The 23,020-nt window shown below is 40.3% G+C and overlaps 4 protein-coding genes across 4 annotated transcripts; 1 reads left to right on the top strand and 3 right to left on the bottom strand.

Annotated features, from left to right (window-relative positions):
* Positions 1–671: 671 nt before the first annotated feature.
* On the bottom strand, positions 672–9,635 carry LOC142399132 (fizzy-related protein homolog). Its single transcript, XM_075483617.1, has 14 exons — positions 9,370–9,635; positions 8,569–8,642; positions 6,318–6,446; positions 6,048–6,111; positions 4,779–4,909; positions 4,604–4,689; positions 4,338–4,521; positions 4,058–4,123; positions 3,604–3,706; positions 3,269–3,453; positions 2,949–3,182; positions 2,494–2,598; positions 2,077–2,169; positions 672–1,971 (listed from the first exon to the last, which is right to left on the bottom strand). Exons 2-14 carry the CDS (start codon positions 8,635–8,637, stop codon positions 1,930–1,932), a joined length of 1,491 nt encoding a protein of 496 aa, XP_075339732.1. The 5' UTR covers positions 8,638–8,642; positions 9,370–9,635; the 3' UTR covers positions 672–1,929.
* Positions 9,636–10,388: 753 nt separating this feature from the next.
* Positions 10,389–14,940, bottom strand: plekhj1 (pleckstrin homology domain containing, family J member 1). Its single transcript, XM_075483619.1, has 6 exons — positions 14,540–14,940; positions 14,301–14,368; positions 14,118–14,184; positions 13,813–13,903; positions 12,151–12,214; positions 10,389–11,617 (listed from the first exon to the last, which is right to left on the bottom strand). The coding sequence occupies exons 1-6, from the start codon at positions 14,631–14,633 to the stop codon at positions 11,525–11,527; spliced, it is 477 nt and encodes a 158-aa protein (XP_075339734.1). The 5' UTR covers positions 14,634–14,940; the 3' UTR covers positions 10,389–11,524.
* Positions 14,789–18,320, top strand: sf3a2 (splicing factor 3a, subunit 2). The gene is made up of 8 exons (XM_075483618.1): positions 14,789–15,278; positions 15,969–16,256; positions 16,383–16,429; positions 16,623–16,732; positions 16,853–16,902; positions 17,374–17,514; positions 17,598–17,666; positions 17,772–18,320. The coding sequence occupies exons 2-8, from the start codon at positions 16,059–16,061 to the stop codon at positions 18,042–18,044; spliced, it is 888 nt and encodes a 295-aa protein (XP_075339733.1). The 5' UTR covers positions 14,789–15,278; positions 15,969–16,058; the 3' UTR covers positions 18,045–18,320.
* A 271-nt stretch (positions 18,321–18,591) lies between these two features.
* On the bottom strand, positions 18,592–22,647 carry LOC142399521 (uncharacterized). The gene is made up of 8 exons (XM_075484249.1): positions 22,620–22,647; positions 21,671–21,791; positions 21,001–21,101; positions 19,829–19,857; positions 19,661–19,736; positions 19,454–19,588; positions 19,258–19,355; positions 18,592–19,133 (listed from the first exon to the last, which is right to left on the bottom strand). The coding sequence occupies exons 1-8, from the start codon at positions 22,645–22,647 to the stop codon at positions 18,768–18,770; spliced, it is 954 nt and encodes a 317-aa protein (XP_075340364.1). The 3' UTR covers positions 18,592–18,767.
* Between the last annotated feature and the right edge of the window lie 373 nt (positions 22,648–23,020).

Below are 23,020 nucleotides of genomic sequence, written 5' to 3' on the forward strand. Positions count from 1 at the left end.
AAATATATTTCAATGGATAAATATTCACCAGAGAAGCAAACACGTATCGATCAACTTCTGAAAATAGTCCCCAACAAATTAACCATTTTGTGTATACCCCATTAACTCTTTCCCATGTAACATCAGCTAAAAATTACAGCACCAGCTATCATAGAAAATGATCCAGGTTAACTTTTGGTAGATTTTTTCATTTCAAACTGAAAGACAGACACTGCTGATAATTCTGCAGACAGTAGAGCTATAAAACCTGAGGGTCACCAGGACCTGGAGTATTAGTACTACGGTGTATGTCAGTTTTCGTACAGAAAGGTGTCGCGAGAGAAATTTAGCCAATTTAAAACTTCTCCCTGCTTTGCCTTTCGTTAAAGAGCTCATTATCTCTACCAACTAAGTCATTTCTAAAGCCAGGCATTATGAAGTGTAAATCTAAAAGTAAAACTGGGTTGCACTTCAGATGGAGGACTTTTCTTTAGGAAAACCAAGGTGGAACATACTTTAAAGTTAAACCATGATGTAATCTTGTTTGAAGAACCACCCAGATATCCAGTAATCTTATGCATTTTGGGGCCATCTCGACAAGTTTCCTTTAACATTTTACAAACTAAATAACCAGCACATGTTGGTGTTGTGGGCTCTTTTACAGGTTGATTAGTCAATAAACAGCTCTGACAAATTTTTACAAGATATGGTGTTTTAATTGTGGATCGTGTCTTTGTACAGAAATACTTTCCTTTTAAACATTCTTTCTGTGGTTTAAGTTGGCAGCATTGTTTTTGAAGTGGCATTAAAAGAAATTTCCAGACTTGGGGGGGTAAAACTGCCCCTCAGCAGTCTTGGATAAATTCAATAAACAAGCATGCAGTCTTTGTACGGTAAACTTACAGAACAAATAAATAGCATTCATTTAAATGTATCACACCAGGTTAACTCAGGCATTCAAACAAATATTACAGGGAGGAAGTGTAGCAAATTATATGATATCTTTTTTTTTTCTTTTCTTTTTTCCCCCCAAATGAAAAAAAGAAAACGACAATTCTAATTAAAATAGAACAGAAGCATCTTAGCCGACATAGCACAAAGCAGAAGTTCTGCACACAACAGCATCTCACCATCCTGGTTTGAATAACTACACTAATAAGGCCGAGCAGTTCCGATTTATTTTTCCTTGCCTGATTTTCCAATTAAGAATGAAGGAAAACAACATAAATGAACGACTTCTTAAGTCAAGTTTAAATGAAAAATCTTTGCATGAATTACCTTCGGTAACTTATTGTTCTGATATTACGAATGTTCTGTTATTACTAAGAAACAATGCAAGAGCATTGGTGAGACTAAAATGAAATCTGCAACAGTTCTCAGAGCACAACAGGTTCACGTAATCCGTCATCAGCGTCCATGAAACATTATTTTGCATATTTGCATATTTTTCTGTAAAATGAACAAAGTTAGTCCAGAGATGAGTCTGAAGATTGCAGATATGGACACCGCCAGCCTTCCAAACAAACACACTAGGAAGAATTTACGTTAAAAAAAAACAAGGAAAAAGCAAGAAATAAAAAAAAATTAAAAAAAAAAATAAATAGACAATCAAAAGGACAAACTTAATATTTGGCAGGTATGCACAATGTTGATTTGTAAACAAAACAATCAAACAAACAGTCCTGAAATTCTCCCAAACACTGATCACAGGTCTGTTGGCTCCAACATTCAGAAGGAAGAGGATTACTGTGTGAGCTGCATCTCCTGGGCCCTCGACAGTCAGGCCGTGCATCTCTCCACCTCCTCCCGCCTTCAGCTACAACTTGGCTAAATAAACTAATGGGAGTCGAGGGGGCTCTCTGAATATGACTCCAGATGAATATTCAAAGAGGCCCAGTGATACATGCACAGACAAATTCCATTCCCTTCTGTAGTCCCTCAAAGTGCAGACTACCGGATCCTGGTGAACAGGTTCAACACCGAGACCGATTCCTGGAGGAAATATGACAAAAGATTGCAAATGTTCTTGTACACGGAAAACAAAAGTGAAAAATATTCTGCATTCAAGGAACAATCAGTAATTGGGAGAATAATTACCTTCGTAGATCTCATCTTACTAAAGACGTTCCAGAACCGAAGTGTTTCATCTCCAGCTCCTGTCACAATGGCCTCTCCATCAGGTGACATGGCCTGTACATAAGTCACTATTACACACCAAGAATATGACACTCCTATATGGGATCAGAATAATCAGGAGTAGGTGTGACAGCAACATTATGATTCCAGTTCCCTTCCAGTAAGGGTGGATATTTTTTGCCTCTTTCTTAGATACCAGAAGATTCTCACAGATGCTTAGTGAAAAACAAAGAAAATGTATCATAATAAAACGCTAGAACACTCACTATAATTCAAATAAAAAAAATTTGGGATAAAATTTCCCTTTCCAGTGATGCTTTCAGTCATTTGTCTCAGTTTAAGCTTCAACAGATGAAAATGCATGCCGTGTATACTGACCAGGTAGAGTACTCTGTAGGAATGTCCTGTGAGTTTGGCCACTTGAGTTAAAGACGGATACTTCCACACCAGGATCTGGTTCTGGGAATAACCATGTGTGCTGACCTGAGTGAAACAAAACAGCGTTTGTTGTGCGGTTACTTCACAAGACCTGAAGCAATGCTGTTCATCTGGAACATAGCCAAAGGTAATTCCACACCACCACTTTCAGCACAGAAAAAGCATGTTTAGACTTGCCAAGTTCAAATACTGGAGGGAAGAGTACCACTCCCTCTATTCAAAAGTGAAGTGGCCCGCCTACCATTCAACCCACTAAAGCTGTTATTCAGTTGTTGCATCTTGTTGAATAGGAGCTGAATCACCAACACATCTTAGGCTTTGCTCTACATTTGTAACAGAATCAGGGAATCCGTTGAACTTCATCACTGTTTACTCAAACATTTTAGGTGACTCACCAGTTCATTGGTGTGCTTGGACCAGGCCAGATTGCAGACTTGAGAGCCGGTGTCGGTGCATTGCAGGGGCTGGCCAGTCAGAGTGTTCCAGAAGCGGATGCAGCGGTCGGCTGTGCCGCCTCCAGAGGCCAAAAGGCCGTGCTGGTGAGGTGACCACGCGATGGCCTTCACTGCTGCCAAGTGCTCTGTGTACTGCTGCACGGGCAGGACGCTCGAGTGGTTCCATACGAGTAACTGCAGGCGGCAGGCAACACAATGAGGGGACAGAAACGGACACATGTGCAGCCGAAAGAGGAAAAGATGAGCTTCTGCCTTCATACCTTGTTATCATTTCCACCTGATGCCAGCAGTTGGTGGTCCGTGCTCCACTTGAGTCCACATACTTCCTGTCTGTGCCCTTGGAGACGACGCTCGGACTGAAGAGGCGGAGCTCTGATGTCCCGCTGCAGGATCACGCGGTCACGGCTCCCAGACGACAACTGGTCCGCGTTCCACGCCAAGGCGCCTGGCAGCAAAGAATTACAGGCAGATTAAAGGGGAGATAATTCACCAATCATGAAGGAGAGATGTTGCTCAACAACTGCACCGGGGTTATAATGATTTAATCTAGTAATTGTCTCCTCCCCCACCCCATCTCCACTGATTTGCAACTCACCCACTCTGGCTGTGTGTCCTTCTAGGACAGAGAGCTTCTTCCCTGCTGCTGCATCCCAGATCTGAACATAGCCTTTATGTGTACCCACTGCTACCAGGTTACCCTAAAAATAGGCAACACACTTAGCACGAAGACGTATGTAAGGATCACATGGCAAAACAAGGACTTGAACTGAAACACAAATCTTTGTAAAGGTAGAATTAATGAGTCATTTTAGCTGAAAGGTAGAACTCTAACGAAAGAATAGCATCCAGTACTCTGTATTCATTTTGGACACAATAAATGTGTCTAAACTTTTGACTGGTGCTGCATATATTTAAATGATTAAATACAGCTCATAAAACAATATCAACTAAATATCATGTGACTAAAAAAAAAACATTTAATTTCTTTCTACTTTCATCTAAACTGACAAAAGTTTACAAAGAAGACCTCAAATAACAGAAACACCCACCCTCTCCGACCAGCCCACTGATGTCACAGAGTCTCCCTCTACAGAGAGGTCACAAAGACGTGTCACCTTCAGAAATGGGGGCAAAAAATAGACAAATAGAGACAGATTAATGAAAAAATCCAGAGGGCAGCGCAATTAAACCCTAAAAGCCTCTGGGTTATGAAATATTCATCATACACACGCAGAGACACTTTTCATTATCGTGTCCAGTATGATTAGAGACGTCATTTGACTGAGAAATGCATTCCATTTTCACAGTTAATGCAACACACACACACACCTGGCTGGTACAGGCGCTCCACAGGTATACGCAGGTACCCAGTCCAACACTGAGCACATTCAGAGAGGACCAGTCCACCAGGTTGAGGTAGAAGTCATCTTGCAGTTCCGGAGCATCCAAAACTTTGAAAGGAATTTTGGAAATTTTGCGGGTAGGTTTTCTTGGCGACCGTAACAGTTTCTGGCTGCAACACACAGTACAATGAGAGCAGTTAATATATTGCATGAAGAAATATTATTTGGCGAGTGGGTGCGGGGGTATGTTACCTGTTGCTACTGACAGGTGATAAAGAATATGGAGAAACTGTGTTTCCATCTTCCTCTGGCAGAGCCCTTTTAGGACTTACAGAATACTATAAAAAAACAAAACAGATGATTACTCATCAAAGGGAAAACACCATTATAAAATGGATGAACAGTAGAGCTATGTTATCTGTTTTACACTAAAAAGGCTCCTCTTTGTAGGAGTGGATGGCAGCAAACGACGATCCTCTGACTGGGGGTCCTGGACTTTCTCAATTCCTGCTCCCAGCAGCTCGTTCTTCAGCAGAGCTGAGTAAGCCAGACCATCGGCTGGAGACGGAGGAACAGACAAGGGGGAAATCAAACCTCGCTGTTGAAATAATTAAGTTCAAATGTTTAACTCCCTCTGCAATTTCTCAGCTCTTTCACATCTCTAAAGATGAGAGAGAAATTTTCACGTAGATTTGTTTAGTCCTTATCCTCTGTTTCCATGAGCCTTCCAATGCTTAGTACACAAGAGAAGGTCAAATTATTAAAATTGAGTGGAGCAGACAAAGAGACCTGAAGTATTTAGCTGAAAAATGGAAGAAACTCACAATGAAAGTACGGCTGCAACAGAGAGAAAAATATGTTTTGGGGGCTGAAAATCACAACTTATCATGTCATAACATATTTAATTGAGCAAAATACGATAAATGAAAGGTACTTTTTATATTCTTAATATATCCCATCAATAAAGTATGGTGGAGAAGGATCCAGTTATACTCTGTCAGAATTACTACATCATAAAGAGCTTTCAGTCTGAGTTTTGTTTAGAAAAGCCCGGGGTTTAAACTATGTGGCTTTGTCACGGTGGGGAGGGAAGGCTTTAGTCACACCAAGCTGTGTGGGGTCACTCCAATTTTCTGCCCAAAGGTTACAACACAGAAAAGTAATTAACCTGAACTGTCCATCTCTGCCCATGTTAAACTTTACAACAGCAGGAAACGTTCTTTACCCCAAAAGTCAATATATGGCTGAAATCTGAATGTATGGAGAGGGAGTGTGTCCAGGGTGCTCCAATCAGTCTTCCACCAATTGTTAGTCATTCTTACAGGTTAAATGCTGGTCTCTATGCAGTCTAAACAGAGGAGAAGATCAGATTTCCCACAAAGTAAAGGAGAGCAGTGCAGTGCAGAGGAAAGGAGTAGATGACTGCTTCTCTGTCTCATGCCTTCACAAATTATTTTGTGCTACAGACACTTCCTATCAAGGTCAAATCACATAAAAACGATCAGAACAAAGATTTCTCTAATCTCCAGCTCTGTGACGTGCTCAACTGTGATGCTACAAACCACAGTAGTGATACTCAGAGCAGCTATCCCCTGCTGCAAGGTGGCAGAGGAAGGGCGTGTCAAGACAAGGCCAAAGTGAGCTCTGCCTAGTGGTAAAAAAAAAAAAAAATGTTAACACAAAGGTAAATGATTACCTTTGTTGCTGTCGGTAGTGCCATCTTTAGTTTTCCTGTTTTGATTGTGTGACTTCTCAATTTCCTGTGTCAGAAAATCAAACCAATGAATTAACCAAATCAGCACACTTAATGCGTGATTTTATTCTATTTCAAAAAGATTAAGGAAAAAGATTAATTGATTAATTCAATATGTTTGCTTATAGGTCATAGTCAACTCTTTGATCTTGAGAGCATTGTGCTTTTGGTAGGACAGAGAGTGAAGTCCTGGGTGTATTGCAGCAGACTCACATTAATACGGTGGAAGTTGACACTCCAGTTGGCTCCAGCCCGGGAGGGAATGAAGCGATCACCATGCTTGCTAGGGGAGGACAGAGGGGAGCTGGTGGGTGTCAGAGATCGCACTGCACCAACAGCTTTCTGCATGAGGGAAGAGAGGAGAGCATTTCCTGAATGGAGGCCAAACACAAACAGGCCTTGGATTGTGAACGGAAATCTTAATAACAAAACAGGAGGATAATTTATGTGGCAGATGGTGCATTCATTTGAGGTGTTAGCAACAGGAGGCAGCACTCACAAAAGCCAGTCATTTGGCCGATAAGGTCTTGTTTCGCTCAGCGCTAGTGACACTGTCAAATAAGTGGTTTGTTAAACCCTGTTCTTTTCCAACACACGGAGAGTAACAGCCTCTCCACCCATCTAAAGTGCTTTGCTACTTAACAATCCTCTATTAGGGAGTGCCTATTAGGGTTCTAGAGCTGGGCTGATCACTGAAACATACTAGTCATACAGGTCAAAACAAAGCAGTTTTCTCTTTAAGGATTTTTGTTTACTTACAAGCGATACCGCAGGAAATCACAACAGCTGTAATGGTCATCCCACATTTTCATATTGAGAGCTCAGAAATAACTGCATTTATTGAGGAAACGGCAGGTACTTGGTGACTTCTAAAGAGGAGCAATTGAAAACACTCTTAGAGGAAACATCACAAAGTGGTGTGGGGAGCTGAATGGCCCAAGACAGAAGGGCTCTGCAGCAGATCATTAAGGCCCCATCCACACGTAGCCGGGTATTTTTAAAACCGAATGTTTCCCCCCCTCCGTTTATAAAATAATTTGTATCCACATTACCTCGTTTTCGAAAAAAAAACACCTTCCACACATAACCGAACATCTGCGTTTTCACCTGTCTTGACAACCCAAATGCATTTGCTGTTTTGTGCAATCTGCCCTCGTCAGCTAAATGATAAAGTGTGCACGCAACTTTTTTGAGCACACTGACAGGTGATCGCATGACAGTGGACTGCCCCTCGATATGAGGACGTAATAATTCCAACAGCGAGAGGAGTGAGGACCGGGACAAGCGAAATTGTCACGCCATTCCTCTGGGAGTAGCCTACGACTTGGGCGTGTAAAATCAAGGCAGTAAACAGCGCCTGCACAATAATAACCACCACAGTTCTCAAGACATATGCTTCTTCAGTAAACAAAGGTCGCACTTTAGACTTTAAAGCAGATTTGTTGTTGTTTTGGCGCATATTGTGACGTTCGAAAACGCAAAACTCCGGTTATCTCTGTCTACACGCAGCTGCATAAACGGAGATTTCAAAAATCTTCACTTTGCCCGGAGTTTTTAAAAACATTCGTTTACGATGCGTTTTTATGCGTTTTCATGTGGATGACAGGTCCAAATGTAGAAAAATATATTCGTTTTAGCAGATACCCGGCTATGTGTGGATGGGGCCTAAAGCTCTGCCCAGAACATCAATTGTTGGGGACAGTTTTCAATGATGTTCATCTACTAACTATCAGTGATCGGAGCTCAAACCAACCCCAACCTCCTGACTCTGCTACATTCTTTTTAATGGGACTGTTTAACTCATCCTCCCCACTTGACCACAAACCAATTTATTCTCCTGACTGAAAGGACAACTTTAATATTTGGAATACATTTTCCCTCCAGCTACTTCTGGGTCTGCCCAAGGCCTTCTCCCAGTTGAATGTGCCCAGAAACCTCCAAAGGGAGGCAACCAGAAGGCATCCTACCAAGATGCCCAAACCACCTCAGCTGATTCCTTTTGATGTAAAGGAGCAGCGGCCCCACTCTGAGCTCCCTCTAAACTATCAAGCTTCTCACCCCATCTCTAAAGTTGAGCCAAGCCACCTTCCAAGTACACCCATTTCAGTCGCTTGTGTCCAAGACCTCTTTTTTTTTTTAGGTCAATACATAGATCTCGTGACCATTGGTGAGGGTTGGCACAAAGATGGACCAGTAAGTTGAAAGCTTACGGGCCAGCACAGCGCCCTCATTACTTCTGATGATACTCTAGTCCATCTGTCCATCTCTCGCTCCACATTGCCATCTCTTGTGAACAAAATCCAGAGGCACTTTAAACTCCTCCACCTGACCCAGAGGGAGCCCTCCACCTTTTTCCCCAGTTGAGAACCATGGCCCCGGATTTGGAGCAAAGAGCTAACTTTATGTTTTTTTGTTGTATGAAAACAACATAAAAAAATAAACGGTGTGTGTGTTATTTACTTACTATTGGGCTTGCATTCTCATTTTGGATATTAATCTGTCTGAGCAGCCTGCACTCATAGTCCTGGTCCATGACACCTGCAGACAGGTTAAGGTCAAACAAAAAAAAAACATAGAACAGTAAAAATGATTAACAAAACTGAAAAATTATTCATTTTTTGAGGTTTTATTTTTGACACGACAGAATGAGTGATCCAATTAGCTAACTCACAAACATCAGTCATACAGTTGATTTGTTTCACTTTTAGCTTGATGTTGATAAAAAAGCAGGCAGTCACCTAAATGTAAATAGCTGATCATCCTAAAACCAATACCACTGCAGGGAGACACTGAGACAATTAAGCTGTAACCCAGTTTAATCAACAATGAAGTCATTCGAAACTATTAAACAATAAACACTCGAGAGTCATTATGCTATCACCAATCCAAATAGCAAAGTAGGGCTAACCTGTAAAAGACTTAATTCCAGAGTACGGTTACGACTAGGGTTAGTCTAAAATGCAAACAACAGCACTTCAATTATATCTGACTGGACTAGCAACATAAGAGTTGTAAAATGATATTAGCAGCAGGAATTTACTTGGACCGTCAATAAAAAAAACAGCTGAGATGACTAACGCTGATCTGTAGAAGTTGCAATAAAACAAACAAACAAAAATTTAAAGAATCCAATCACTTAGCATTCAGAGCTAGACAAATGCTACCGCTAACTCAGCTGGCTGCCCGTAAGTAAGTTACGCTAGCTGTCCGGCTAATGCTTTGTCAACAATGTTTGTTAATAATCTACCCTTGTCTTAATACCTACCTTTTCCTAATATTATCCTCCCCTTTACGCGTTGTTAAGTGGCTTTGTAAAGTTGCGTCAAGACCAACAGAAAATTGTTATGGTTTGCTTTTTATGGCTGAAGACCAAATTTGCAGAATACAAATGTATTCTTATAGCGAGCATTCAATTTGGTCTCGCAAAGCATCACGGGAAGGCGGTGTCGTCACTTGATTTTGAATCACACATTTGGCGTTGCTAAGGAAACGTGTCACACACAGCCCAACACATCGCCTCTTCAACTCACCGCAGTTGGCAAAGGGCAGATAATTTATCATATTTATTTACATATTTATCATGTTCTTATAGTCGCATATTGCTGATCATTTATACACATATAACAAGTTCGCTGCAAAATGGAGTAAAATGTCTTTAAAACATGAGTGTGTGAGTTGTTAGAGAAATGAAGAAAACTGACGTATATATTCATAATACAAATTTGAAAATGTGATCTCACATTATTAACTAATTCATAAATGTTGATGCATTTGATTTTAATCCACTGGCTCAGATCCGATGAAGACCCCCACCCACATGTGATGAAGTGCTTCGCAGCACAACGAGTTGTCTTTTTAAATCCTTTAACATGCCCATATCTTAAAGTGAAAGCTCACATTCCACCAACCTACAAGTTTTTAATCAAGCAATAACATTGGCAAGGGAAGCAACAAATATCAAATTATTTAGTGAAACAAAGGTCATCACAATGGCATCAGTAAATTCTTGTTTTTTTTTCATCGTTCATATTCATTCAAGCTCATTTTTTAACCCCATATTTTTCCCTGGTCCTCCATAACCCCATGAGGGTAGCTCTCTACCCCCAAACCCCCACCCCAAAGTGCACTGCTACTCCCCAGTTTGAGAACCACAGACATAATATAATTCGAGTTAACCGCAGTGGGAGCTGCAATAGACTTGCAAAGACCGAAAAAAACGCAAGTAAAATTTCTCTGGTTAGCAAATGTTTTCATTTTTAGAAACCCACTGCATGACTTTAACAGTATCTTTCAAATGCTTTATTAGTATAAAAAGGAGATGCCAGTGAAACAACCATGTTGCAATTAAAAACAGACTAAACACATTCCATGTGCAAATTATTTCAAAACAAAGACACATTCATTGACATATGTTCCGTGTCTCTTGACAAAAGACCGAAATATTTCACCAATTTGTAAGACACAGCAAAGCCCTTATGGAGAAATATGGCAGAGAGCAAAACTTATTCTCACCATTTGCTGAAACTTTGCAAATGTTGGTGCAATATTTAAGCAATCACATCAAGATTCAGGTTACCTACGTGGTCCAACAGCTTACCTAAAAAGAATCTGATTCACAGTGAAATAGAAAGCTATATTAGGTTCAAGTAAATGACTGTAATCATAATAAAAATAAACCCTTGACACCCAGTTATATGTGCAAAAGGATAGTTTTAAAAACTAAATTGTCTAAAAGGGCTACAAGGTGAATGCATACATGGACAGCTAAAAATCATCTTTCACATGAACACTGAGCAAAACATTTGGCTCAGCCCAGCAGCTCAAAGGACTCATGCATTTCAAATGTACTTGTTGTACTGTCGGAGGTTTTCTAACATTGGCAGGGTATTGACTAAGCGTTTTTTGAAAAAGACACATCTCTCTAAGTTTTAGTTTGTTTTACAGCAATGTTCACATTCTCTGGATAGACTCTTATTGAACTCATGCCTACAGAATGACTCCAGGTTAGAAAAATTATAGCCTTTCAAAATCATATTCTCTGCATGTACATCATGTCCAGTGGAAAATATAGTATAAAACATGTTTATAAAGACATTAGATAAGCTACAGGTCTGAAAATTTGACAGTAAATGGCTTGAAAAATATCCATAACCAATAAAAACAGTACAGAGTGTTCCTGCATTACCTATAATGACTGATTATAACACAGCAGAAGCAATTTTGGTTTTAACTAAGCACATCCTAAGAAACCTTGTCATGACATCTGTAGAAGTCCTAGCAACAGCAAATATTGTAGAGCAGAGCAGCCGAAAAAAGCTGGAGTGTAGACAGTACTACAGATGTTTTCAAACCAGTGCGAAGTGAACGTTGGAATGGCAGAGTGAAATCAAATGACGGTCATGTGAACATAGGTTGTTGGTCTACAGGGAGGAGGTATCTCTGGGCATAAGCTGCAGACCATTGCTGACCTGGAAGCGGGTTTCATCAGATATACCATATTGCTCCAAGGGGTCCTGTAGAGAAAGAAGGTGGTGAGTCCTGACGGCAAGAAATGTACAGAGCTAATTCCTTCTTATTGAAGCAGAATCAAACTTCATATGAATTAGTTCATCAAAATCACACACAAAGACAAGAACAGACACAAAAACATAAAGTACTTTCTCACTTAACCTCAGTGGTGTCTGGGTTTTACTTGTTAAGGATTAACAACTTCACTTTTGCTCTGGGATTTATGTCTCTGAGCGAGTGGGATTTAAAAAACCACTAACACTGCTGTAATGATATTTTTTATGGCTTCTTTCGAGGCTTTATTAAAGGATTTAACCAAGAATTGTCTTAAGATGACTGTAAAAACCTGTGGATCATCCTGAGCAACCAGGAAACTGTTTGGATTGAAGATTGAAACCCAAACCATCTTCCTTCATTTATCAACTCATACATGTTGAACTGGTATTGAACATCAATATATATAATCCACTGTATACATTTTCATGGTATGAAACCGATGATAAGCGGCAACGTCGTTGCTGCACTGAGGCTGACATACCTTCCCAGTGAGCCTGTGGATTTCAGTTCGATAGAATATGAGGTTCCTCCTCATGAACTCATAACTGCAAGAAAAGAGAACAAACTAATTAGACAGGGGCGAGACAAACATTCAAGCATGCAGAAAACAGATTATATATATACATAATATATACCCAGATCACTGGAACATGAATTTTTCTGATATTATTTTAATACTAAACTTGTGGGCACATGTGGAAAACCGCCGTGCTGGTATAATCCAGATCAGAAAGGTATAAAACGACCATCATCAGAAAACAACCTTCTCATTTTGTCTCCTCTTTGGGAGCATCACAGCTTTCCCAGTATAATTCAGCTAAAGACAAAGGAGAGCAGTCTTGAATCACTTGATAACACTTTAAAGTCACGTTGCTGATATTGTGTATCTGGAAACCTGGCTTATTTGTGTTACACCTATGTTTCTATTGATCGGGGGGGGCTTTCCTTGTACTCGCAGCATTCAAATAGCATCTTACAGCAGATGAGACTGCATTCAGCTGCACAGGCTTCACATTTGAAAATGTGTTAGATGAATGGCATTTATTTATTCATCCATTTACCATGTTCATTTTCTAAAGGCAAATAATACAGAAAAATTCATGTTTCATTCATTTTAGAGTCTTCAGGGGTTTCTGGAAAATGGCCTTTAGGGAGGCCAGTGCCTAAAATCAAAGTAAGTCCCTGCAAAGGATGGATCTTTACAACCGTTAACTTAAATAACCAGGCAAGGATGTCTGATTTCACAATCAAAATCTTTGTCAAATTTTGCCATTTCCCTTGTGTATGTGCTGCTTAGAGGTTGTGGATTCATGGGGCGAGAGGAGACTTGGAGAACAGCAAAACACAGCTATCAGAAGGGAAGAGATCTGACTAACAAAATCTGGAAAAGGACAACTACTTAGAAATTACCAACCATCTGAGTTGGCAGGTAAGAACCAAACTCTTACAACAGCCAGTTGGGAAATGAAGCCAAAACTGACAAAATCCTTTAACAAAAGTCCTTGCTGTATCTTAAGCTATGGAAATTTTCCAAGTCTGACATAACCGACACTGAGCATGTTCAATTTTGGAACCTGTAACATGCCCCACGATTGGTCCAATTCATCGTGATTTAATCAGCACCATGAAAATCATTCCCACCTAGATCGTATGACCGATACAAAAATAAATGTTGATGTCACGTGATGATATAGCCCCAAATGGATTAGTGCTGTCAGTAAATCACCTGAAAACTTTCACAATACTCTGTTCTCGATCTGTGGCCTTTTTGTTACACCAACAATTAATAACACAATTCATCTTTGTTGCTTTAACAGTTCCACCCTTTAAGGAAACAGCTGCTAATGTTTTCCCCTCCGTGCAAAGAGCATCCTTCTCTCTGCTCGTCATGTCCAGCGGGCCTGTACACCAACATCAGGAAAAGGTGCGCACTATTCAGTTCTAACAGAGTTGTCAACCATGTAAGAGCCAAACATTTGGATTCATCTTTATTTGATGACGGCTTGCATAATAAATGAAGTTATTTTTCCCTAGTTTAGCTTAGACATATGTAATGTTTCCCAGTAGTCAGTTATTGACAGGTCTTCAAGAAGATGCAACCCTTTATTGTGGCTGTGGAAGGGAAAGAAAGAGTAACTCTAACCTCGCTTTGATTATGGAGTCTATCCACTTGCCACATTCCTCTTCATTGTCGCATTCAAACAGATACTTCCTCTCCACTTCATCCAGAAATGCTGCCAGCACAAGAACATGGCATCAGTTCAATAACAGACACAAACAGAAACTCCAAGATGAAGTCATAACAACACTCTCTGCTTAGCTGTCCAGGAAAGTGCTGAAAGAGTCGTGTGTGCTTACTCATCTTTACTTACTGAGGAAAAACCTGTCAGTAATGGAGAAAGTTATGAAACTGAATGTGAAAGTAAACCTGTGGACCCTGGGACTCACCAACAGAGAAGGTCTGGCTGTCCTCCCTCTCTACACGACACTGCTCCAGCAGCAAAGCTCCAACTGGCTGATGAGTAAACACAAACTTCAGCACTTACAAGAAATCATTTCACGACATAAATTGATATAATAATAATGATTAATAGCAGCATGTCCAAGTGTTCAAATATTGACTGAGCTGACCTCCTCCTCATCGATCCGGAAGTAGAAAAGGAAGTTAACGACAAGTTTCACCAACCTCCTCTTCACAACTGCATACATACCAAAAAGGAGCCGACATAAGACTCGTTAACATAAAACACATTTCAGCGCAGCTGACACGAACATCCTCCACCAGTTTCGCTGATGTTTACATAAACTGCTGCCCGAAATACACTAAACGGAAGTGAGAGTGATCATCTGAATGTAACAAACCGTATTACCGTCTCCTTTTTTGGGGCCCCGCATCCCAAGTTCAGCTGCCAGCTCAGAGGGCTGGCGGCTCAGAAAGACCAGCTCCTTCTCGTTGAAACGCATCGCGGTCACTGACGCAGATACATCCAAGTTGGACAGAGACGCAAGGACACGATGTGGCTACGATTGCTCCGTTTCCCCGACCGAAAACATAATAGAGTCGTCTAATAGGAATATAAGTGATTTTGTTATTTATATAGTCGGATTCGCTGCCTTCAGGTGTTCTCGCAATGTGACGCTGAGTGTTTGGTCATTTTTTGCAGTCAAACATGTACAACGGCGTCAGGCTTCTCCTCCGTGCATCACACCGGACACACGGCACACTTTCTGGTTAGTGACACTCCCATACGTAAACCAGACTGTCAAGATACTGCCCACTGATAGCACCGGTAATACGGTACGGTAATAAGTGAGGGCCAAACACGACGAGCAATATAGTGAGTAAAATTCTGAAGTCAAATACAACTGTAAGAATCTCATATATATATAAAAAAAGAAAAAAGTATCTAATATAAAAAGAATTACAATCAAAAGAGAGAAGGAGGAAAAGGAAAAAACTGGCAAGTCAACACCTCGGCTCCTGTCCAGGAGGTGGCGGCGACACAACTGAAGCCGTTTATCAGCCGCTAAAATCAGAAGAAGAAGGAACCGTAATTGCACATGCGCAGTGTAGATCAACGTTTGCGTGATCCTGTCGTTGTGGAGTTGGTAAGTATTTGGATAAAGTAAACTGATCGTAATATATTGTCGTGTTGTCGTTTAGCCAACCAAACCCTAATACCAAATTAGATACGCACAATAAGTTTAATTTTACTTGTAGTTTGATCTTTGATATTTGCTAAAAACAACCCATTTCTAGCTGTTAACATCATTAGCTTAGCATTAGCATTGGCACTGCATTCAGTAGCAAGCGGAACCTCATGCTAACATACAGCTAATAGGATGTTGAATGGTTCGTTTGTTTTGATTATTTACTATTATTCATCTATGTTAAATTGGGTTACTTTTATTGGTTAATTCAGAAATATAATTTGAGATCATTTTGCTTTTATTATTCAGATATGTGTAATATTGTAGATGTGTGTAGATTTGTGTAGTTACAGCTCCCTCAGGGTGGAAATTAGGTCTCAAGGGTTTGGGGACATTGTTTTTGCACCATATATATTGCTACCCCGATTCATGAAAATTTGATAGTATAATTGCAAGTTAACATGTTCCCATTAGTCACAATAGGTTATTTAACTTGATTTGTTATTTGAGCTTTAAAAAAATGTAATGCTTAGTAGCTCACACAGATTGTTCAACTTCACACACGCTGCTGTTCACACTATAGTAATAGCAGTGAATGTTGTCCTTTATTTCTAACATTGTAGCAATTTGCCCTTGTTTTTTTCATAGATAAGTAAGAGGAATCCATTTGGAGTCAAGTTTTGACTGGATACTTAAATTTTGGTCTGACCACGTGAATTAGTCCATCATTTTGCAAAGATGGATTTCCAGCATCGTGCTGGAGGGAAGACGGGCAGCGGTGGGGTGGCATCTGCCTCTGAGAGTAACCGTGACAGAAGGGAACGGTTACGTCAGCTGGCCCTGGAGACCATCGACATCAACAAAGACCCCTATTTCATGAAGAATCACTTAGGATCATATGAGTGCAAACTTTGTCTGACACTTCACAACAATGAGGTGAGGATTCACATAACGGACCATTCTTGGATTGTGCTGTGTATGAATATTGTGCTGCGTTTCTTGTTATTTGGGCATCTTGTTTAAAAAAAGCAAACTGACAAGCTGCCCTCCCCTGCATTACAGGGTAGCTACTTGGCCCACACACAAGGAAAGAAACATCAAACCAACTTGTAAGTCTACCTCCCATCAGCATGTTTTTTAGAATAACTGTGTTGATTTCAGTTTCTTCTAATCCAATGGTTCCTTTTTATAACAATTTTTGTCAGAATTTATCAGAATTTTTATCCATACAATGCACCCCTAATGTTTGTTATTTGAGATTGGCGCACTCAAGCAAAGGACCACCTTATTTTGTGTTTTCAGAGCAAGGAGAGCAGCCAAAGAGGCAAAAGAAGCTCCTGCTCAACCAGCTCCAGCAAAAGTGAAAGTTGAGGTCAAAAAGTTTGTCAAAATTGGTAGACCAGGATACAAAGGTAAGCCAGCTTTGTTGTAATATATCATTGCAGTTATTTGTTTTAAAATAATTACACTTTCTGCGCTACTGTAGAGGATTCTAATGGTTTTATGGCACGTGTTTCTCTTCTTCTTCATAGTTACCAAACAGAGGGATCCAGAGACTGGTCAGCAGTCTTTACTTTTCCAGGTTAGAATCCTGATGACAAATCTTTTGAACTCTTGAACCAACTGAATGTCGTCCAGTAAAAGAAAATAAAACCTTACCCTCCATTGACAGCTGAGACGGCTTCATAATTTGGTGTTCAGTCTCTCAGAGCACTTGCTGATATCGAGCTGTGTGTGTGTGTGAAATCTGATGCTCAGTTATTGATCATGGACTGCCTGTTCTTTCTGGTGGAACTAAAAAGCTGAGCATATATTTGGTTTGACTTTGTGTGCTAAACAGTCTATGCCACCTCTTTGTGTAAATAAATGCAACAGATTTGTTTTACTTATTCTAGTGATGGAAGCAGCCACGATGGTTCACAGATAGAAAGCATCATTATGCTTCTCCCTATATTGTTTTACATTGCAACAATACTTAATACTTTTTTTTCCAGCCATTGAGATCTGTAAACTATGGTGTGTTTATTTATTTATTTTTGACTCTTTTGATCAGATTGATTATCCAGAGATTGCTGAAGGTATTGGACCCAGGCATCGTTTCATGTCCGCTTATGAACAGCGAATCGAGCCTCCTGATCGTCGCTGGCAGTACCTGCTGTTTGCTGCCGAACCGTATGAAACCATTGCCTTCAAGGTGAGTGGGACTTGCTCTTTTGTTGTGCCTCTGTTATGCTTATGTCCTACTGTAATATGACGTTGGGATGCTTGACCTTTTAGGTCCCCAGCAGGGAAATTGATAAAGCAGAAAACCGCTTCTGGACGCACTGGAACAAAGAAACTAAACAGGTACCGACAGACTCATCAGTATTAGCCGTCACAAAGCGAAAAACAGGTTATTTTACACCAAAGGGACTATGTGTTTTAACGTTTTCATGTTATTTCTCTGCTCAGTTCTTTCTGCAATTCCACTTCAAAATGGAGAAAGCTATTCCCCAGTCGACCGGTCCGGTGCCTCCTTCCAATGTGAAGCACCCCCCTCCTCTTATGAGTGGAGGACCTCGCTCAGCAAATGACAGTCTGCCTCCTCCTCCACCCGGCGGGATGTCTGTCCCTCCTCTCCCACCTGGGGCGCCAGGTACACCCCAGATGCCCCCTCAGATGCCCATGCCTCCCATGCCGATGAGGCCGCCCCCCCCAAATGGCCACGCAATGTCTAATAATTGATCTGCTACCATTGGCTAATAATTGCTTTCAGTCAGTCTGCCCTGACTGTCCACTGTGTCCAGCTGTGTCCAGCTTACAATATTTGAAAAGTATTCAGTAGATTATTTTTTTTTCATTTGTTTGGTCAAAGTAAATCAGGCAGGCTGTTTATATAAAAATTGTTGTTTTTTTTCTAGCATTGTCTGGATGTTGAGCTTTGATGGCTGGTTAATCTTTTAAGGTTGCTTTTTTTTTTTTTTGTCTTTTTTTAAATAAATACAGAAGTGAAAAGGAAAATGATTGAGTCTTAGTCTTTTCTTCTTCAAAGACATCTCACTGAAACATGTTTTGAGAGTTCCTGAACTATTTAAACTCAAGGCTGATAATCAGGATAAAAGATTGAATTTACTGAAAAAAGCAACCTTCTAACTGAGAAGTGGCTTGTTGGGAAAACCTCAGCTGTTGGTCTTAAGTTTGTAAAGATCAGTCTCCTCTAGCTACGTCCATGACTGCATCATTTGTTAAATGTCCTCAAACACAAATAAGCAACCAACTGATGACAAACAGATCTAAAACAAAGCAACGCATTTATTTTCATGGATCTTCAGTCTTGACAAAAATCTCTTCTGTCCATGAGAGCAAAACTAAGTTGTAACAATGATGCTGATCCTGTTCTGTGGTTTAACTAAGCACACGTGGTTGAGATTTCAGTAATTAATTGGAACATTCTAACATTTGCCACAGTCAACCTTTTTTAGCCTTTTTCCTTTCTTTCTTTTCTTCCGGCTTCTTGTTTTTCTTAGGAACTTCCTCTTCCTCTCCCTCATCCTCTTTATCTGCTTCCTCTTCAGGGTTTCCCTTTTTCACCCCTTTTTTCTTGCCTTTGATTTGCTCTTCTCTGGCTCTCTTGTCCTTTAATTTCCCATCTTTTTGCTTTAAGAGTTTTTTGTCTTGCAGCGGTCTGTTCCTGACACCTCTCAGTGCTCGTGTCGTTACTCCTTTCTTTGATTTTCCTCTTTTGATCTCTTCATCATCATCATCATCCTCTTCCTCATCATCATCAAGGTTGGGCAGCCACGAAAACATGACTTCCCAGAGAGATGTCTCTGGCTACCGAGGCAAGAACAGCAATGGAAACTGTCAAGCCGTTCAACTCATAATTGGAAAATTTGAAGTTTGAATTGTGAAGTTAACCAGTCATTACAATGAAAAGTTGCAACTGAAACCAGTTTACCTCCAACGGACGCCCTCGGTGCCGTAAAGTTCCAGGCTTTCTTGTTATCAGTGCAGCTTCTTCCTCCTCCTCTGTTGCTCCACGGCCACGAAAGGTTTCTATGTATTTTTTTTTCAAGATAATTATTTTAAACAGACAGCTCAGTCATGCCACTTGTCATGCCTTTGATCTTATATATGTGTACTAGTTTAGTTACCATTAAGTCTCTGAAAGCCTGAGGTCAGCACCAGAATGGTAATGGCCACGAGCAGACAGCGGTTGAGAGTGACGTTCTCCCATGGTGTTTCTATCTGTGTCAGGTTCTGGATGGAGAAGGCTTTCCGCAAGGATGCTGAGGAGATGATCAGAAATAAAGGTTAATCTTGTTGGCATTGTGCTTAAATGTTAAAACCTGATAACTCACTTGTTTTGGTGAAGCTTGGCTCTCTGGGTGAAGTCTTGGGTTCTGATCTTGGTTGCTGTGGACCTGGAGCCACCTCCTGCAGGAGAACAAGATGCAGCTTAATAGTTTTAGATGTTAAAGATGGGACAGTTTTGACATTTTGTTGATTTTGGTTGTTTTGCATCTTACCTCTCTAGTTGTCCTTGAAGCGTACATTTCTGGAAGAAATTAAGACTGAATTATGTATGATATAAAATATATTTTAAAAAAACACAAGAGCTACAAAAAAACATTAAGAGAAACTAGTTAATGAATAAGACTTATAGACTTATACTGCTTGATCAATCTGGTATGACCTCTTATTAAAGCAATAACTGCAACTAAACATTTCAGACAGCTGTTCATCACATCAGCTGTTGGATTCAGGTCCCGACTTTTATATTTCAAAATGGTAACTTTCGGTTTTTTAGATGTTCTTACAACAAGAACAAGTTGTTATCTTAGAGTTGTTATCTGGCTTCACGCCCACTTTCTCCCAAGGTGTTTTTTATGGAATCATTTCCTGACATTTACCTGAATTTGGAGTTCACAGGTATAATTCATAAGTCAAAGTTCTGTTGATTAAAAACAATCTTTTCTGGCCCAAATGGAGTAAATCAGGCTCAAAACATGATCTTACCACCACATTGTTTCACAGATGGGATAAGATTATTAATCCTGAATGTCCCCAAACATAAAACTTCTTGTTTAAACAAAAAAAAATCTATTTCTGTCTGCTGTTGAGAAAGTGCTTTGCAAGTGTGGTCCATTTATCAAACCATTTCAGTGTACAGCTGATACTGGTGGCAGGTTATCTGCTCATAGACCAAAGTCGTTGGCAAATCAAAAAATTGACCTGTTGGAGGCCCAAAATGAAAAGCCTGTGCGTCACAAAAGTTAATGTGGTTCATTTTGGGGGAGGCAACACCCTCTGCCCACCTCCTAACAACGTGGAGACATTTCAGTCATAACCATAATGGTACATTGTGATGTCAGTAGGTGAAAGGTCAACAACATAATTATTGTTCATCCTCAGGGACTGCAACACAGGACTCTACTGGAATATTTCAGTCTGGACCAAAGTGGTGGCAAATTTGTGGGCTTCTAATCGTAGCGCACTCTACTGCGTTGGGAAATGATCCAGCCATACTGGCAAGGGTTCATTATCACAGTGTTCCCTTTCACAGGGAGTCATATTTCAGTTGCTCGTTGTGCTGCTGCCCCCAAGTATTTCCAGAGCTATATAATGCTTTTAAAAGATTTACAAAGCATTAAGGAATATATGCACAGGCGTCGCAGATTCGGTGTTTGTATGTCACCACCTGGTCTGCGGATCTGTCGGGCAGGCTTCTGTGGAAGAGGTTCTGCCTTCGGTGGCCACAACTCTTCCTCAAATGTTTCATAGCTTTCTTCCATTTCTCTCCTGAGAAAAAGAGAAAGAGGGAGGAAGTAGCTGAAAATGAGTCTGTTTTTAAATGATGGGATTTTAGGCCTGCTTAATGTTACATATTTGTGCAATCAAGAGGCCAATTCAGTGTATGGATTGTTTCATTTAATGCTATTTTCTCTTGGCTGCCGGTAACTTATGAAAACAAGTTAATTTGGTGAGTCCCAATGTCAACGCAGTTGCTTTTATCTTAACTTTGAACCACAAAAAGAAAGTTTTTTTCTTTCAGTTTGGCTGCACAGAAGGATTCAAGTAAAAGGTTAACTTCTCCACTTTATGAATGACTTTGAAGCTTTTCCCTGACCTTAACATTTACAGATGAATACTGTGAGGCCCTTATGTCTTACATGACATTTCTAAATGGACATTGAGCTAATGTCCTTGCAGCTCTATAAATAGATGGAGCTGTGTCACCAGAGAGACAAATGGATACACGTTATATGAATACACAAAAGGAAAAGGTCTGATGTTATTGTTAAATGCCATTGAATAACCTGTTTTGTGATAAGGCCTAACCTTTTCCCCTGATAGAAATTAAGGCCTACCTGCCTCGACATTTGGGCTCCCCTGAGCAGCGTCGGGGAACCTTTGTCACAGAGTCGTTGTTCCTCCACAGAGATGGCAGCGCAGTCCAAATATGAGCTGTCTGACAGCCAAGCACAGGTGCTGGAGAATGAAAAAACAAAAAGCTATTGAGTGTCAGTGAGAGGCATTGACTGAGGCAGCGTTGACATTACCGTGTCTCATACAGCTGTTAGTTTTCCTAGAACACTGAGATGAAAAAATAGGCTGCATATTATAACCAGTTTTGGTAAACTGGGTTGGAGAAGTTTTGCTTTGAATCAGGCAATACGTATGAGCTAAAGATTTTGAGCTACTTCAGCAGTGATTCTACAAAAAGTGATTTATTTTTCTATTTGCTTCTTATTTTTAATCTAGACAAATGGGCTAAATGTCCCATAACTGAAAGATTTTATTGTAATTTTAACACAAGATTCTTTGAATGCTTTTTCACTGTTTGTCTGGGAGGTTGTCTGGATATCATTTTAATGATCCACCAGCAGAGAGCACTGCTGTTCTTGGAAGGTGGGATGTGAGGTCGCTCTGCTTTGCAGACAGTGACTGCACTGCAGTCCGTCAGACAAACAATCCGTCACACAGTTTAACTGTGGGGCTGACACATTTCTTTTTATGACCAGGCCAACAGCTACTATATTGAGCATGCACACATATGGCCTCTTTATCTTATTAGATTATATTTCTGTGGAGGCTTCAGTTTATCTCTGTTCACTAAATGAGTGGATATTGTGTATTGTGAAGACTTGAGGCAAACATAATAAATAGGCCACTAACAAGAGGCTACATAACCAGATGTAACAATGACTGGGTTATTTCATGGTTAGGTGGTCACAGGCCACTTCTATGTGGGAAGGGAGAGAAAGTGTCCGTAAACAGACTTGTGGCGATGTCGGTGACTCATGCGTCTGCTGGTACCCTGCACATTTCCAGCTGAATCACACATCGCTACACCCTTCTGTAATCACAACTGGACAGTAGCTGAAACCTTTGATGAGGGTAGACCCATCAAAGGAAGGCAGGGATGTACCCAGACCTGTGGCATGTTTAAAAAAAAAACAAAAAAAAAACTGAGCTACACACCAGTATCTGTCTCCACTGGTATCAATTTAAAACAGCAAATATGATGCTTTCAGTTTGATTTGTATACATATCTCTTCAGTGCTGTAATAGTTATGAACTGCATGTAGTTATTTTTAGTTACACGAGAGATAACGAAATTCTCCTATAACTCAGGTTCACATGCTTCTCAAACAAATTATTTTTTTTTATAACGGACTCATGTCATGATATAGTGTTACATTTATTAAATATCTTTG

The sequence above is a fragment of the Odontesthes bonariensis genome, chromosome 14 (genome assembly GCF_027942865.1).
Source record: "Odontesthes bonariensis isolate fOdoBon6 chromosome 14, fOdoBon6.hap1, whole genome shotgun sequence".
NCBI lineage: Eukaryota > Metazoa > Chordata > Actinopteri > Atheriniformes > Atherinopsidae > Odontesthes > Odontesthes bonariensis.

Coding starts and splice junctions, on each gene's coding strand:
- sf3a2 (XM_075483618.1), top strand. CDS start 16,059: ATGGATTTCCAGCATCGTGCTGGAGGGAAGACGGGCAGCGGTGGGGTG. Junction 16,257..16,382: donor TGACACTTCACAACAATGAG/GTGAGGATTCAC, acceptor CCTGCATTACAG/GGTAGCTACTTGGCCCACAC. Junction 17,515..17,597: donor ATGAAACCATTGCCTTCAAG/GTGAGTGGGACT, acceptor TTGACCTTTTAG/GTCCCCAGCAGGGAAATTGA.
- plekhj1 (XM_075483619.1), bottom strand. CDS start 14,633: ATGCGTTTCAACGAGAAGGAGCTGGTCTTTCTGAGCCGCCAGCCCTCT. Junction 12,215..13,812: donor GACTCCATAATCAAAGCGAG/GTTAGAGTTACT, acceptor CTTTTCTTGCAG/TTATGAGTTCATGAGGAGGA. Junction 11,618..12,150: donor TCCACAGGCTCACTGGGAAG/GTATGTCAGCCT, acceptor CTTTCTCTACAG/GACCCCTTGGAGCAATATGG.
- LOC142399521 (XM_075484249.1), bottom strand. CDS start 22,647: ATGTGTGATTCAGCTGGAAATGTGCAGG. Junction 21,792..22,619: donor TTCAGCTGGAAATGTGCAGG/GTACCAGCAGAC, acceptor TTCATTCTCCAG/CACCTGTGCTTGGCTGTCAG. Junction 19,589..19,660: donor GCCAAGCTTCACCAAAACAA/GTGAGTTATCAG, acceptor TCATCTCCTCAG/CATCCTTGCGGAAAGCCTTC.
- LOC142399132 (XM_075483617.1), bottom strand. CDS start 8,637: ATGGACCAGGACTATGAGTGCAGGCTGCTCAGACAGATTAATATCCAA. Junction 4,124..4,337: donor GGAGCGCCTGTACCAGCCAG/GTGTGTGTGTGT, acceptor CCATTTCTGAAG/GTGACACGTCTTTGTGACCT. Junction 3,707..4,057: donor CAGTGGGCTGGTCGGAGAGG/GTGGGTGTTTCT, acceptor GCCTATTTTTAG/GGTAACCTGGTAGCAGTGGG.